The sequence below is a fragment of the Oncorhynchus kisutch genome, linkage group LG21 (genome assembly GCF_002021735.2).
Source record: "Oncorhynchus kisutch isolate 150728-3 linkage group LG21, Okis_V2, whole genome shotgun sequence".
NCBI classification, from domain to species: Eukaryota; Metazoa; Chordata; class Actinopteri; order Salmoniformes; family Salmonidae; genus Oncorhynchus; species Oncorhynchus kisutch.
Genome location: NC_034194.2, coordinates 20,240,826 through 20,254,968, shown reverse-complemented (window position 1 = coordinate 20,254,968; position 14,143 = coordinate 20,240,826). Strand labels below are relative to the sequence as shown.

The window sequence follows — 14,143 nt, the reverse complement described above, 5'->3', positions numbered from 1 at the left end:
GAAGACTTAAGGCTGCAATCACTGTCAAAGGTGCTTCAACAAAGTACTGAGTAAAGGGTCTGAATACTTATGTAAATGCGAGCAGTTTATTTTTTATAAATTAGCAAACATTTCTAAACATTTTTTGTTTTGTCATTATAGGGTATTGTGTGTATATTGAAGTGGGAAAAAACTATAATCCATTTTAGAATTAGGCTGTAACCTAACAAAATGTGGAAAAAGTCAAGGGGTCTGAATACTTTGCGAAGGCACAATCTGACAACCTGGACGTTTTTAACTTGTGACGGTCATATCACTAATGATCATTCACACCACAAACAGCAGACTCACTAGATCTGCATTAGGACACCGCTTTGAAGGGAAACCCACATTAAGTGAGAGTGACTGAGAACAATGTGTGTGAGAGAGCGAGAGACCGATAGATAGCAGAAGCACCCACCAATGCCAGGGATGATGTGAAACTCGTTGTTGACCTTCTTATCGACGGCGGTGGTGATAATGCGGACCTTAGGGAAGGCGTAGGCCACAGAGTGGACGCCCATCTCAGCCATCAGTAGAGACAACAGGAAGATTTTATCCTCCTGGACATCATGGTCCTACAAAAGGTGACAGACATACGCAAATTGTGGCCTTCAATCACGATTGAAGAAAGAGTGGTGGTTAGTGGGGAGTTTCTGTGACAGTAGCACAATATGTAAGGAGAGCGAGGCAGCCACTTCCAGACCGGTTGGGATCTCAAGCTCTTCCCATTCCCACTGCTACCTGTCAAAAGGGACTCCTTAGTCTGATAGGTCTTCTGCACTCATCACATACTTCAACCAATGCTTCCAGTAAAAACACACACCCCCGTGACTATCTTTTTAAAGCTAGAATCCTTATTCGAAACATTAACAAAGCGGTCACCCCGACCTCTGTTTTGGTAAGAAGCTGAAGGATGGACCTGGAGAAATGTAACCATTCAAATCCAGAGACTGAGCTACGGATGCGAAGACTGACCAGCCATGATATAAATTGTAGTTTTAACCATGTTGTGAGGCTATACAGTGTTTGTTTACATTTACATTGTTTACAAACATTGGTGTAAAACAGGCTTATATAATTTGGGTTATGATGGGGTACGACAGTTGAACTAAACTCATGAGGCATTTATAGAAGTTAAATTCTTCAAGAATCAATGGGTATGTATAACTACTTTATAAGCCCAAAAATGTATGCAGTAACTAAGGACTCTAGCTTTAAAAAGAGATAGTCATGGAGGCAGTAAAGTTAGCTTTTGGAGGACAAACAAAAACCATAGTGGATGGCGATAATTCTCCCCAGATGTTTACATTTCACAAGGGGCGAAGGCTAAAAGCACAGGACCTGTACATTTAGACCTCTAGTCTTATCACAATGAGGAAAAAAGACCTCAAACTCGCTGGACTCAAACTGTGTTTTATAACGGCAAACAAGCATCCCGATCTCTCCTTAATCTCCTGCTGCTGTAGCCATCCAGTCTCCACTAGCAGAGCTGCTGCCCTGCCATCTCAACCACCAACAAGGACAACTCTGCCATCTCAACCACCAACAAGGACAACTCTGCCATCTCAACCACCAACAAGGACAACTCTGCCATCTCAACCACCAACAAGGACAACTCTGCCATCTCAACCACCAACAAGGACAACTCTGCCATCTCAACCACCAACAAGGACAACTCTGCCATCTCAACCACCAACAAGGTCAACTCTGCCATCTCAACCACCAACAAGGACAACTCTGCCATCTCAACCACCAACAAGGTCAAGGCCTACTCTGCCATCTCAACCACCAACAAGGACAACTCTGCCATCTCAACCACCAACAAGGTCAAGGCCTACTCTGCCATCTGTCATGTTCAGCCATGTCTCAGGGGTAAACAACATTATCTGGATGCAGAACCATAGATAAACCCCCCAAGCCCGAACGTCTCATCAACATAGGTGTGTGGTGGAGAAGACAAACATGAGAATATTAGACTTCTACTAGAAACTACTATTATATTTCGATTGAACTATTATACCGGACTAATGCTGAAATAGACTAGACCAGAGGAGTAGAATGAGGTAGAACTGACCAGCAGCACTCGGACGGCCATGAGAGCAGCAGCCCCAGTGGACACAGTGCTGTCCATCAAGATGACATAGTCCTCACTGATGTCCTTAGGCAGACGCAGGTAGTGGAGCTGGACAGGGGCGATAGGAAATGTTAAATACAATGGGACGTTTTATACAATGGTTTTCATTTGGGCATTTCATGAACTTAAAATGTCCCATTTTGAGCATCTGTGGTGAATGAAACCAGTAAAGCTGAAGAAAAAAAAGGTGCAAAGCTTGAAGGCTACAGCTGGCATAGACATCACACACACAGTATATCTCCCAAGTATGGCTGGTCTGCGATTCTGATGAGGCAGTGAACCGGAGGTCAATGAGGCCAGTGTGTATCAGTTAGCCCAGAGACTGACACCTAGCCTTGAATGAAGTCACTAAGCAAAAAAAGATGACCCCTTCCACTCCTTGTTGATGATCTTCACGTTGAAGAGTTCATGTCTGGATGTATATGCAGCCTTACGGATAAGAGGGCCAAACACACATAGAAGACTTTTTGAACTACATGACTGGTTTCTGTGTGTTACCTCAGGCTCTCCAGTGTCATGGTTGGTCTGGATGAGGATCTTCCCCAGCCTAATGTCTTTACACACATGCATCAGCGCCTGCTCCATGGTCTCCCCTGCTCTCAGTATGGACACACCTGTGATCTACACACACACACACACACACACACACACACACACACACTTTTATACTCCTTCACAGTTTATAAGTAAACTTCCATTGAGCAACCTGAAGGACCAGCTTAGTGAGAGCTCAATGTTACCAAGCCTGATGGTAGGAGTTATGACTCTATTACTCTACTGCAGATGTCTAACAACCCTGCTGCCTAACAGAGCTGCTCCCACTGAGAGCCACTCAAACACATCACCATAAAAAGACTGGAATGAACGATCCTCTCAGGCCTATCCACACACTTTATGACTCGAGGGTTTTCACTGCAGGCGTCTAGTAAAACGAATGTTAATGCCTATAGTGGTTTATGTATGGTGATGAATAAAAGGACTGGAGAGATAAACTAGTCTAATCACTGTACAATCTTCAGCCAATAGTTACAAGTAGCAGTCAGAGTAATTGTGACAATGTAGCTGCAATGTAGTATCGGGGATGACATTGATACTTTATTGCAGTTTAGGGCCCAAAACCCTCTGTGAAAGTGGGGAGGTATCTGCATAGAGCCTTACCCTTTTACCACTGAGTCTCTTCCCTTCATAGATGGAACCTTGGGGAGTCTCCACTTGCACAGGCTAGAGAGGATGAGAGGAAAGGATGAGAGAAGAGACCAGTGTTAGTGTATGATTGTGCACAGGGCGTAGAAGGCAATATAATATTGGTCATGCGTCTGCAGGCATGCAGGGCCACTCACCTTGAGGGGCAGAAAGGAGAGGGCATGTTCTATCAGGAGCCTCATTAACCTCTTAGAGTAGAAGATGAACTCATCACGATTAGTGTCCTTATTCCTGCAGGCAGGCACACACACCAGGGTTAGGGGACAGGGAATGAGCGTGAGGGCTGTGTGTGTGTGTGTATATTCATTATAAACTTGTGGCAGTGCAGAGTCAGTGTTGAGAGGGTGAGAAACCGGCCCCCAGCGGTCAACCAGAGCTCTACGACCTTACCTGATGATGGTGTGCATGCCGCGGACCTGTGGGGTGCTCTCCAAGACGCTGAGGGTCTTGGGTAGGGGCTGTCCCTGGTGGGCGGAGGCCAGAGCAGACCTACACAACAGAGAGACAGTCAGACCACTGTCCCCTGCTGGAGTGACCACAGTACAACAGACAACACTGCCCCCTGCTGGAGGGACCACAGTACAACAACACAGACGTCACATCAAACCAGTGGGACAAAGGTAAGATACCACTGGGATATTTTACGTTCCTCCTCGTAAACATGTATTGCAGTATGGTGGTCACAGATGCACAGCCAGGCAAAGTTGGGTGGGGGAATAGTGTACAGGTACTGGCAACAGCAATGCTTTAACAGGCTCCTCTCGCACTGTCTGGAGCATATGGTGCTTTACCGGCAAACAATTCAACGTGACATCACTAGGACCATTTCAAATCTAGAAAATAACTATTACGTTGTACTGTTCTAAACAGTGGTTCTGTTGATAAATAGAAATGCCATAAAGCAATTGAGCACGTTGCTATGTGTTCTGCATTGTTGTTGCCAATACTCGAAGCCAAGACAACTCACTCTCTAAATACTGTAGTACTGCACTGAAATTAGCCTTTTGAACGTATATATCTGGTACCAAATTACAGGATAGTTAAGACTGTAGAAATCATAGCGAAAACTGAAAGAATCAGGCAAATTGGTTAAGAGGTAAATGAAAAACAATATCTTGGAAAAATAGCAATGACAGCAAACAAAGGTTGTTAGCTTTTTTTGTCAGGGGGCTATGTTACTAAATCATAAAAGAGGAGCAGATGAGAGGGGCGATACAACTTAAGAGAAGGAGGAAGATGCAGGAGTTTATCCTCACATATCCCAGCGGAGCTTCCTCTGGAGAAGGTGACAAATATTCATTTTGCGAGAACAAGAGTGATGACAAAGAGGAAAGAAAGAGGAAAAGAAAGAAAATACATCCCAATTAGACAGCAACAGGACAGAGTAGGGGCCCTATGATATCTGTGGAGGAGAAGCTGAGAGGTGTGACGGCCAGGGGCCAGGCTGAGAGGGGCCCCTGGGAAGGGGGTCAGGGCCCCTGTTCAGCTCAGCGAGGGGACGGCTTCAAGACCAGACGACATCACCATGGTTATGAGCTCTGACTGGGTGTAGTTAAAAAAATAATCATCTTTGCAACGGCCTTAGCGAGAGGTCCTATGATAAACATGTAGGGCTAAACTCAAGGTCATACTCTGTCCTTGGTTAATGTGACGTTAGCTTTCTGATCTTTCGGTAAAAAGGAATTCATGACATCAGCGACTCCCAGCTGTTTTTTTGGTATTTTTTAGGTCTTAACCAGAGCTCAGTGGAACCATAGCGATGTCATCCTTCTGGTGTTAGCGATAGCTTTCATGACTGACGGTGTGGAAGAAAGAGAAAAGGAGCTGCACAGCCTCATTTAGCTTTACACAAAACATTTTCCTGGGCACCTTGATTAGTTGATCATGTCAACATCAGTGGGAAAATTAAAAAAAAGAAGCTAAAATGGTCAAATAAATAGTAACATGAGTATTCTGTCAGACTGGGCATATCTCCTTTTGTCCTTCCTGTGCTCTCTGAGCTTCTGCTGAGAGGAAACAGAATGAAAAGGAGAGGCAGCATGAGACAGAGACCGGTAGAGATATGAGGGGTGTGGCAGTCATACCTCACTGTGATTTCACGCTGAGACGGTTAGAGTGCATTATTCGGTCAGGGTTTAGCAAGTATTTGATTACAAACACACACACAGGGAGGAGAGAAATAAAAACAAAACTCATGAAATGAGACAAGCCATTCCAACCCTCCAAACAAAGCCAAATGTCCCCACCGCCCTTTTAAATAAACACAAACACCAGGCAATGATATTACATTCCCCTCCATTTTGCCATGAATCAGACAGACAGTGTTCCATCAGATAAGCTCAGTGCCTGAACCGGTACCTCTTTCTCTGTACAGGTTCTACTCCTGCATTAGATCAGGCTAAATGATGGTGCTCTGATCTCACAACAAGGCCCAGTGCACAGCATGGGAATTTAATTACAAATGTGAATTTAATGGGCAATAAAAAATAAAAAAAGTCAAGTGTTCTGCTCCTTTTCCATATGGAAACCCCATGGAGGTGCATCATATTTGATTTACTCGTTTTATCCATTAGTCTGATAAACTAAATCGTTCCTACATAGTATCTAGTACATATCAAACAGAATGCCCCAAAGCTAATGGCAAAGTGTGGCATCCTAACCAAACCAGGGGGTTTCCTAACCAGAAGTACTATAGTGGGCCCAGTGGTAGTAGTCTTGCCATATGGAGGGTACGATGGTTCATTAGGCTACAACAAGCCCTGTCCTCATCAGTCACTCACTCTATGGAGGACGAGCTGCCGCTGTCTCCCCCCACTCGACACCATTCATTACTTGATCCACACAATGGCCTTTTATTAGAGATCCCTTAATCCACAAATCCTCACACACACACACACACACACACTATCTGCTTTTGCACACGCGGTGGCCTCTCTCGATCTCTCACACACACACCCCAACGGGTGAGACTCTGAACGGGAATGGCGTACACTTTAGACAGAAGTCACATGATCACGTGTCACTCCCCACACAACCCTCTCCAAAAGAAATCAAAGTACAGCGAGTCTGTTAAATAGAGTGTAACTGAGCACCTTTGAGCTTGTCTTTGAAACCTTCCATCTTATCTCTCTCTGTGACAGATGGTTTGTCACATTACAGTGATGATGGATCAGGACACCACAGGGCCACACACACACTGAGTGGGAAAAACATTAAGAACACCTTCTCTTTCCATGACAGACCGATCAGGTCAATCCGGCTGAGCGCTATGATCCCTTATTGATTGATGTCATTTGTTAAACCACTTCAAAATCAGTGTAGATGAAGGGGAGGAGACAGGTTAAAGAATGATTTTTAAGCCTTGAGACAATTGATACATGGATTGTGTATGTGTGCCATTCAGAGGGTGAATGGGCAAGGCAAAATATTTAAGTGCCATTGAGCGGGGTATGGTAGTAGGTGCCAGGCGCACCGGTTTCTGTCAAGAACTGCAACCCTGCTGGGTTTTTACAAGTTCAACAGTGTCCCGTATGTATCAAGAGTGGTCCACCACCCAAAGGACATCCAGACAACTTGATACAACTGTAGGAAGCATTGGAATCAACATGACACATTGGACACCTTGTAGAGTCTATGCCCTGACAAATTGAGAGTGTTCTGAGGGAAGAAAGGAGGTGGGGGGGAGGTGCAACTCAATATTAGGAAGGTGAACTTAATGTTTGGTGTACTCAGTGTAGATCATGATTTGTAGGGACTTAAAGGGGCCGCCTGACAACAGAAAGCACAGTGTTAACGATGCCAGTTAGGATTTATGGGTCATGGAACTGACAGATAGGTTGGGTGTCCTTGACGCATGCATGTCCACACACAGGTGTGCCTTTCAGTTATAAATCCTTTCTTGTTACGTTCCCTTGGTGTACAGAGGGATGGGTTCAGCCTGATATCAGAGACAGGCAATGTACATGACAAATTCATAACCTATGGTGCTGAATCCCAGCCACTAGATGGGAGAAGTGAGGTGGGCAACTGGTTGGGTCAACTTCTACGTGGAGACCAGCCTCTGGGAATTCAGGATTACCTTGGAACTACCAGATTGAAACAGTGTAGATAAGATCAGCAGACTCTTATAGCTGTCCTAATAGGACATATAGTCTTGAGAGATCCTATGAGAATGAGACTCGTCGTTGATCATTAATCCAGTATTGACCCACCCATGTTGAGAGATAGGACAGGGTTCAGAGGTCATGGGTTAGGTCAGGAGTTTTTCCTGGTAGGGAAGGTGGTCAGGAAAAACTCCTGGCCCAAATCATGAACCATGGGATAGGGGTCATGCAAAAACTGAGCATGGTGTGAGCCGAAGAGACGACACCATGTACAGAGATAGGTACATGCTTTTAGGTTAGGGTCTATGGGCAGAGGTATAGGAGATAAAAGCCTATTATTTACCTTTTCAAGCTGACTGTGAACATGCTGCACAATCAGATCCAAGGCAACAAAGTTCTCGCCCCCTAAAATAATCAAACACACACGTATCTTTCATAGCAGAATCACAACAGATATCATTTGTAAAAAGTTTTTAAATGTTCTGAATTGAATCTAAAGACTCTATACATAGAAGCAGTGTTTCTAACACACTGGTAGTATGCATCTACCTACAAGCCACTCACCCCTGGGGACCACAATATCCGCCACCTGCACGGTGGGTTCGATGTACTGCTCAAAGGACGGCTTGACAAACTTGTTGTACTGCTTGATGACCCCGTTGATGTCCCGGCCGCGGTCCGATATGTCCCTCTTCAGACGCCTGACCAGACGGATGTCCGAGTCGGTGTCCACAAACACCTTCATGTCCAGCAGCTGGGGGAGGAAGATGGACAGAGAGGGAGAGACAAAAGGGTTAAGAGAGGTCATGTACATAACCAATGGCAGAAGTTCTCAACATGACAGATCTGACTTTTAATAGGGCAGTATTTCCCGAAGATCATTTCAAGGACGGGGTGCTGGGTAAATGCCCCCACAGCAACATTCAGGGTGGCCCACCTACATGATGGTTGGAGAATCAATGTCCTAGGGTCAAAATAAGTTCAATGGGAATCTGACGGCCTATTGGGTCTTTGAAGCTCTTTTCCTGAACACACATCAACAGAGATACAGCTAGCCAGCCAGGAAACTATAGCCGGAACTCAAAGCTCTAACCTCAGCAAAAACTAAAGTGAGGAGGATTAATGGTCAAGCAGCACCACTGTATGTGACGGAAACACAAGAATAGGCAACAACTCAAAAACAAGAGCTATTGATGACTATCTGCCAATTGAGTGTTGGGAGCGTAAACTCAGAGAACCAATGAGACTGTCAGTCATTGGAAAAGTAAATCTGCTTCCTGACCAACCGGGCCATCACAGCTGTCACCACTGCAGCTTAAAGATGGCAGGTCATTGCCGTGCCAGAGAGGACCTGACTCTTGGTGCAGCCAGCACGGTAATGTTTGTTGGAGTCATGACAAAGGGTTGAGAGGGAGCCAATTTATAGGAAAGTAAATCAACCGGTTGATAAGAACATTTAGTACTAAGTGAGCCACAATTACAATAAAAATAATACGACACTTCTATTGAAAGAATGAAATTGAAAGTACATCCAATTACCTGCATTGTTTGTTTGGCTTATCATCCTAGCCCAGCTTAGGCCAGCCTCTCTGTACAATAGCCGAATTGATAAATCACCTTCCTGCAACACAAACTCAAAAAAGTTCTGGGACACTGTAAAGTCCATGGAGTATAAGAACACCTCCTCCCAGCTGCCCACTGCACTGAGGATGGGAAACTCTGTCACCACCGATAAATCCACTATAATTGAGAATTTCAAAAAGCATTTTTCTACGGCTGGCCATGCTTTCCACCTGGCTACCCCTACCCCGGTCAACAGCACTGCACCCCCCACAGCAACTCGCCCAAGCCTTCCCCTTCTCCCAAATCCAGTCAGTTGATGTTCTGAAAGAGCGGCAAAATCTGGACCCCTACAAATCAAACGGGTAAGACAATCTGGACTCTTTCTTTCTAAAACTATCAGCTGAAAATGTTGCAACCCCTATTACTAGCCTGTTCAACCTCTCTTTCGTGTTGTCTGAGATTCCCAAAGATTGAAGAGGGGGATGACCGCAGCTGCTTTCCAAAGGGGGGGACACTCTAGACCCAAACTGATACAGACCTATATCTATTCTACCCTGCCTTTCTAAGGTGTTCAAAAGCCAAGTCAACAAACAGATTACCGACCATTTCGAATCCCACCGCACCTTCTCCGCTATGCAATCTGGTTTTAGAGCTGGTCATGGGTGCACCTCAGCCACGCTCAAGGTCCTAAACGATATCTTAACCGCCATCGATGAGAAACAATACAGTACAGACGTATTCATTGACCTGGCCAAGGTTTCGCCTCTGTCAATCACCACATCCTCATCGGCAGACTCGATAGACTTGGTTTCTCAAATGATTGCCTCGCCTGGTTCACCAACTACTTCTCTGATAGAGTTCAGTGTGTCAAATCGGAGGGCCTGTTGTCCGGGCTTCTGGCAGTCTCTATGGGGGTGCCACAGGGTTCAATTCTTGGGCCGACTTCTCTGTATACATCAATGATGTTGCTCTTGCTGCTGGTGATTCTCTTATGGGATTTTCGTGAATAATGACTAAATGATGTATACGTTTAACGTAGAACTATAACTAACAGAATTCTACCCCGTCTTTATATAATGATAAATAATGTTTGTTCATTAGGAAGAGGTTATGTAGCATAGACCTAGGAAGAAAGGAATGTATGTGTGTGTCGAAAGAGAACGAAGAGGCCCATTAACCTATGTTTGAACCGACCCGGCTGTAACTCTGGGGAGATAAGATAGGACAGGGAGAGCCCCTCCAGAGCTCTCGTATCTGGGGGAGACTGGAACTGTCAGCTGAGTAGTAATAAACTGTGGTGAGACTTCATGAGAAAATCCCATGGTTGGTGTGTATGTATGTGTGTAGGTTAAGAGAATATTATAAAAGGAACATCTTTGTATATACAGTGGGGCAAAAAAGTATTTAGTCAGCCACCAATTGTGCAAGTTCTCCCACTTAAAAAGATGAGGCCTGTAATTTTCATCATAGGTACACTTCAACTATGACAGACAAAATGAGGGGGAAAAATTCCAGAAAATCACATTGTAGGATTTTTTATGAATTTATTTGCAAATTATGGTGGAAAATAAGTATTTGGTCACCTACAAACAAGCAAGATTTCTGGCTCTCACAGACCTGTAACAACTTCTTTAAGAGGCTCCTCTGTCCTCCACTCGTTACCTGTATTAATGGCCCCCGTTTGAACTTGTTATCAGTATAAAAGACACCTGTCCACAACCTCAAACAGTCACACTCCAAACTCCACTATAGCCAAGACCAAAGAGCTGTCAAGGGACACCAGAAACAAAATTGTAGACCTGCACCAGGCTGGGAAGACTGAATCTGCAATAGGTAAGCAGCTTGGTTTGAAGAAATCAACTGTGGGAGCAATTATTAGGAAATGGAAGACATACAAGACCACTGATAATCTCCCTTGATCTGGGGCTCCACGCAAGATCTCACCCCGTGGGGTCAAAATGATCACAAGAACGGTGAGCAAAAATCCCAGAACCACACAGGGTGACCTAGTGAATGACCTGCAGAGAGCTGGGACCAAAGTAACAAAGCCTACCATCAGTAACACACTACACCGTCAGGGACTCAAATCCTGCAGTGCCAGACATGTCCCCCTGCTTAAGCCAGTACATGTCCAGGCCCGTCTGAAGTTTGCTAGAGAGCATTTGGATGATCCAGAAGAAGATTGGGAGAATGTCATATGGTCAGATGAAACCAAAATAGAACTTTTTGGTAACTCAACTCGTCATGTTTGGAGGACAAAGAATGCTGAGTTGCATCCAAAGAACCATACCTACTGTGAAGCATGGGGGTGGAAACATCATGCTTTGGGGCTGTTTTTCTGCAAAGGGACCAGGACGACTGATCTTTGTAAAGGAAAGAATGAATGGGGCCATGTATCGTCAGATTTTGAGTGAAAACCTCCTTCCATCAGCAAGGGCATTGAAGATGAAACGTGGCTGGGTCTTTCAGCATGACAATGATCCCAAACACACCGCCTGGGCAACGAAGGAGTGGCTTCGTAAGAAGCATTTCAAGGTCCTGGAGTGGCCTAGCCAGTCTCCAGATCTCAACCCCATAGAAAATCTTTGGAGGGAGTTGAAAGTCCGTGTTGCCCAGCAACAGCCCCAAAACATCACTGCTCTAGAGGAGATCTGCATGGAGGAATGGGCCAAAATACCAGCAACAGTGTGTGAAAACCTTGTGAAGACTTACAGAAAACGTTTGACCTCTGTCATTGCCAACAAAGGGTATATAACAAAGTATTGAGATAAACTTTTGTAATTGACCAAATACTTATTTTCCACCATAATTTGCAAATAAATTCATTAAAAATCCTACAATGTGATTTTCAAATTTTGTCTGTCATAGTTGAAGTGTACCTATGATGAAAATTACAGGCCTCTCATCCTTTTAAGTGGGAGAACTTGCACAATTGGTGGCTTACTAAATACTTTTTTGCCCCACTGTACATGGCAGAGCTCTCTAAATAAACATTCATGACTTTGCAGCTGGGCATCCATCTGATTCATTCCAACCAGTTTCCTACAAATTCTGGGTTTCAGGCCGAGTAATCAATTCAATTGGGTTTATGAACACTGAGAACATAATTCTCGTGACAGTCTCTGATACACCTCTACGCAGACGACATCATTCTGTATACTTCTGGCCCTTCTTTTGGACACTGTGTTGACTAACCTCCAGACGAGCTTCAATAGCATACAACTCTCCTTCTGTGGCCTCCAACTGCTCTTAAATACAAGTAAAACTAAATACATGCTCTTCAACCGATCGCTGCCTGCACCTGCCCGCCCATCCAGCATCACTGCTCTGGACAGTTGTGACTTAGGTATTTGTAGTTGTCCACATATTCTAGGTGTCTGGTTAGACTGTAAACTCTCCTTCCAGACTCACAAACATCTCCAATCCAAAGTTAAATCTAGAATTGGCTTCCTATTTCGCAACAAAGCATCCTTCACTCCAAACACCAAACATACACTCATAAAACTGACCATCCTACCGATCCTCGACTTTGGCGATGTCATTTACAAAATATCCTCCAATACCCTACTCAATAAATTGGATGCAGTCTATCACAGTGCTATTCATTGTCACCAAAGCCCCATATACTACCCACCACTGCGACCTGTACGCTCTCGTTGGCTGGCCCTCGCTTCATACTCGTCACCAAACCCACTGGCTCCAGGTCACCTACAAGACCCTGCTAGGTAAAGTCCCCCCTTATTTCAGCTCGCTGGTCACCATAGCAGCACCCACCTGGTGCTCCAGCAGGTATATCTCTCTGGCCACCCCAAAAACAAATTCCTCCTTTGGGCGCCTCTCCTTCCAGTTCTCCGTTGCCAATGACTGGAACGAACTACAAAAATCTCTGAAACTGGAAACACGTATCTCCCTCACTAGCTTTAAGCACCAGCTGTCAGAGCAGCTCACAGATTACTGCACCTGTACATAGCCCATCTATAATTTAGGCCAAACAACTACCTCTCCCCCTACTGTATTTATTTTGCTCCTTTGCACCCCATTATTTCTATCTCTACCTTGCACATTCTTCCACTGCAAATCTACCATTCCAGTGTTTTACTTTCTATATTGTATTTACTTTGCCACCATGGCCTTTTTTTTTTTTGCCTTTACCTCCCTTCTCACCTCATTTGCTCACATTGTATATAGACTTATTTTTCTACTGTATTATTGACTGTATGTTTGTTTTACTCCATGTGTAACTCTGTGTTGTTGTGTGTCGAACTGCTTTGCTTTATCTTGGCCAGGTCGCAATTGTAAATGAGAACTTGTTCTAAACTTGCCTACCTGGTTAAATAAAGGTGAAATAAAATAAATAAAATAATAAATCACCCGGAACAGAAGTGCTTTCATCACGATTCTTAGTTGCTGATACTATATGCATTGCGATTTGATGTTCCAAACATATTGCTCACCATATGTCTGCTGCAGAGAGACAGAGCCATGAGAAAATGAGTTTGCCAAAAACAAAATGGTCTCCCTATGTAAAAAGAAGATGGAGAACATGCTATGAAAGAAAAATACTGGAGTGTTGGTTCAGGTACAGCCAACTCACGCAAAAATAATATTGCGACATTGTCAAAGAGATACATCGGCAAAAAGAATATCCTGATGTGTAACTATCGATTATTTTTTTGGGCCCCATCACTACCAGACACACACCCTCTAGTTCAGGGGTCTCCAACAGGTCCACCTATGAGTTGCCTGCCAAACAATTCAGAAAGTATATGTAATTTTTCCATTGCATGTGTTCGATTGCAAACTGTCATAAACAAATCTCACAAGTATCAGACACCGCAAGCTCCCAGGTACTATGTAACCAACGCAACATAGACATTATACCACCCCTGGTTAGCCACTATTGGCTTAAAATGCCAAACCTAACAATATCTGCCAATTAATTTCCAGCAATATTGCCCATCTGTCTGTGTGGTGCACCCGTTTGTCTATTGCTACGTGTAGCCCGTTGATATGATAACAGTCTTCTGGGTTGACAGAAATGCTTTCCCCAAATCCTTCATTTAAATGTTAACTGCAAAGTAGGCTTACCTGGCAGAAGTCTATCATGAGTAAGTATACT

The 14,143-nt window shown here is 44.3% G+C and overlaps 1 protein-coding gene across 2 annotated transcripts in view; it reads right to left on the bottom strand.

The window, feature by feature from the left end:
* The window catches only part of si:ch211-243j20.2 (uridine-cytidine kinase-like 1), a 30,251-nt gene that overhangs the window by 5,533 nt on the left and 10,575 nt on the right, over positions 1-14,143 (bottom strand). Inside the window, exons 7-15 of one of the 2 annotated variants that reach the window (XM_031800900.1) lie at positions 8,026-8,215; positions 7,805-7,866; positions 4,615-4,634; positions 3,749-3,847; positions 3,496-3,589; positions 3,314-3,376; positions 2,654-2,776; positions 2,096-2,203; positions 440-596 (exon numbers count right to left, since the gene is read on the bottom strand). In XM_031800900.1, coding sequence (XP_031656760.1) covers positions 440-596; positions 2,096-2,203; positions 2,654-2,776; positions 3,314-3,376; positions 3,496-3,589; positions 3,749-3,847; positions 4,615-4,634; positions 7,805-7,866; positions 8,026-8,215 — 916 coding nt within the window. Of the gene's footprint in view, positions 1-439; positions 597-2,095; positions 2,204-2,653; positions 2,777-3,313; positions 3,377-3,495; positions 3,590-3,748; positions 3,848-4,614; positions 4,635-5,442; positions 5,460-7,804; positions 7,867-8,025; positions 8,216-14,143 lie in introns of both variants that reach the window. The other variant, XM_031800901.1, reaches the window with a different exon arrangement.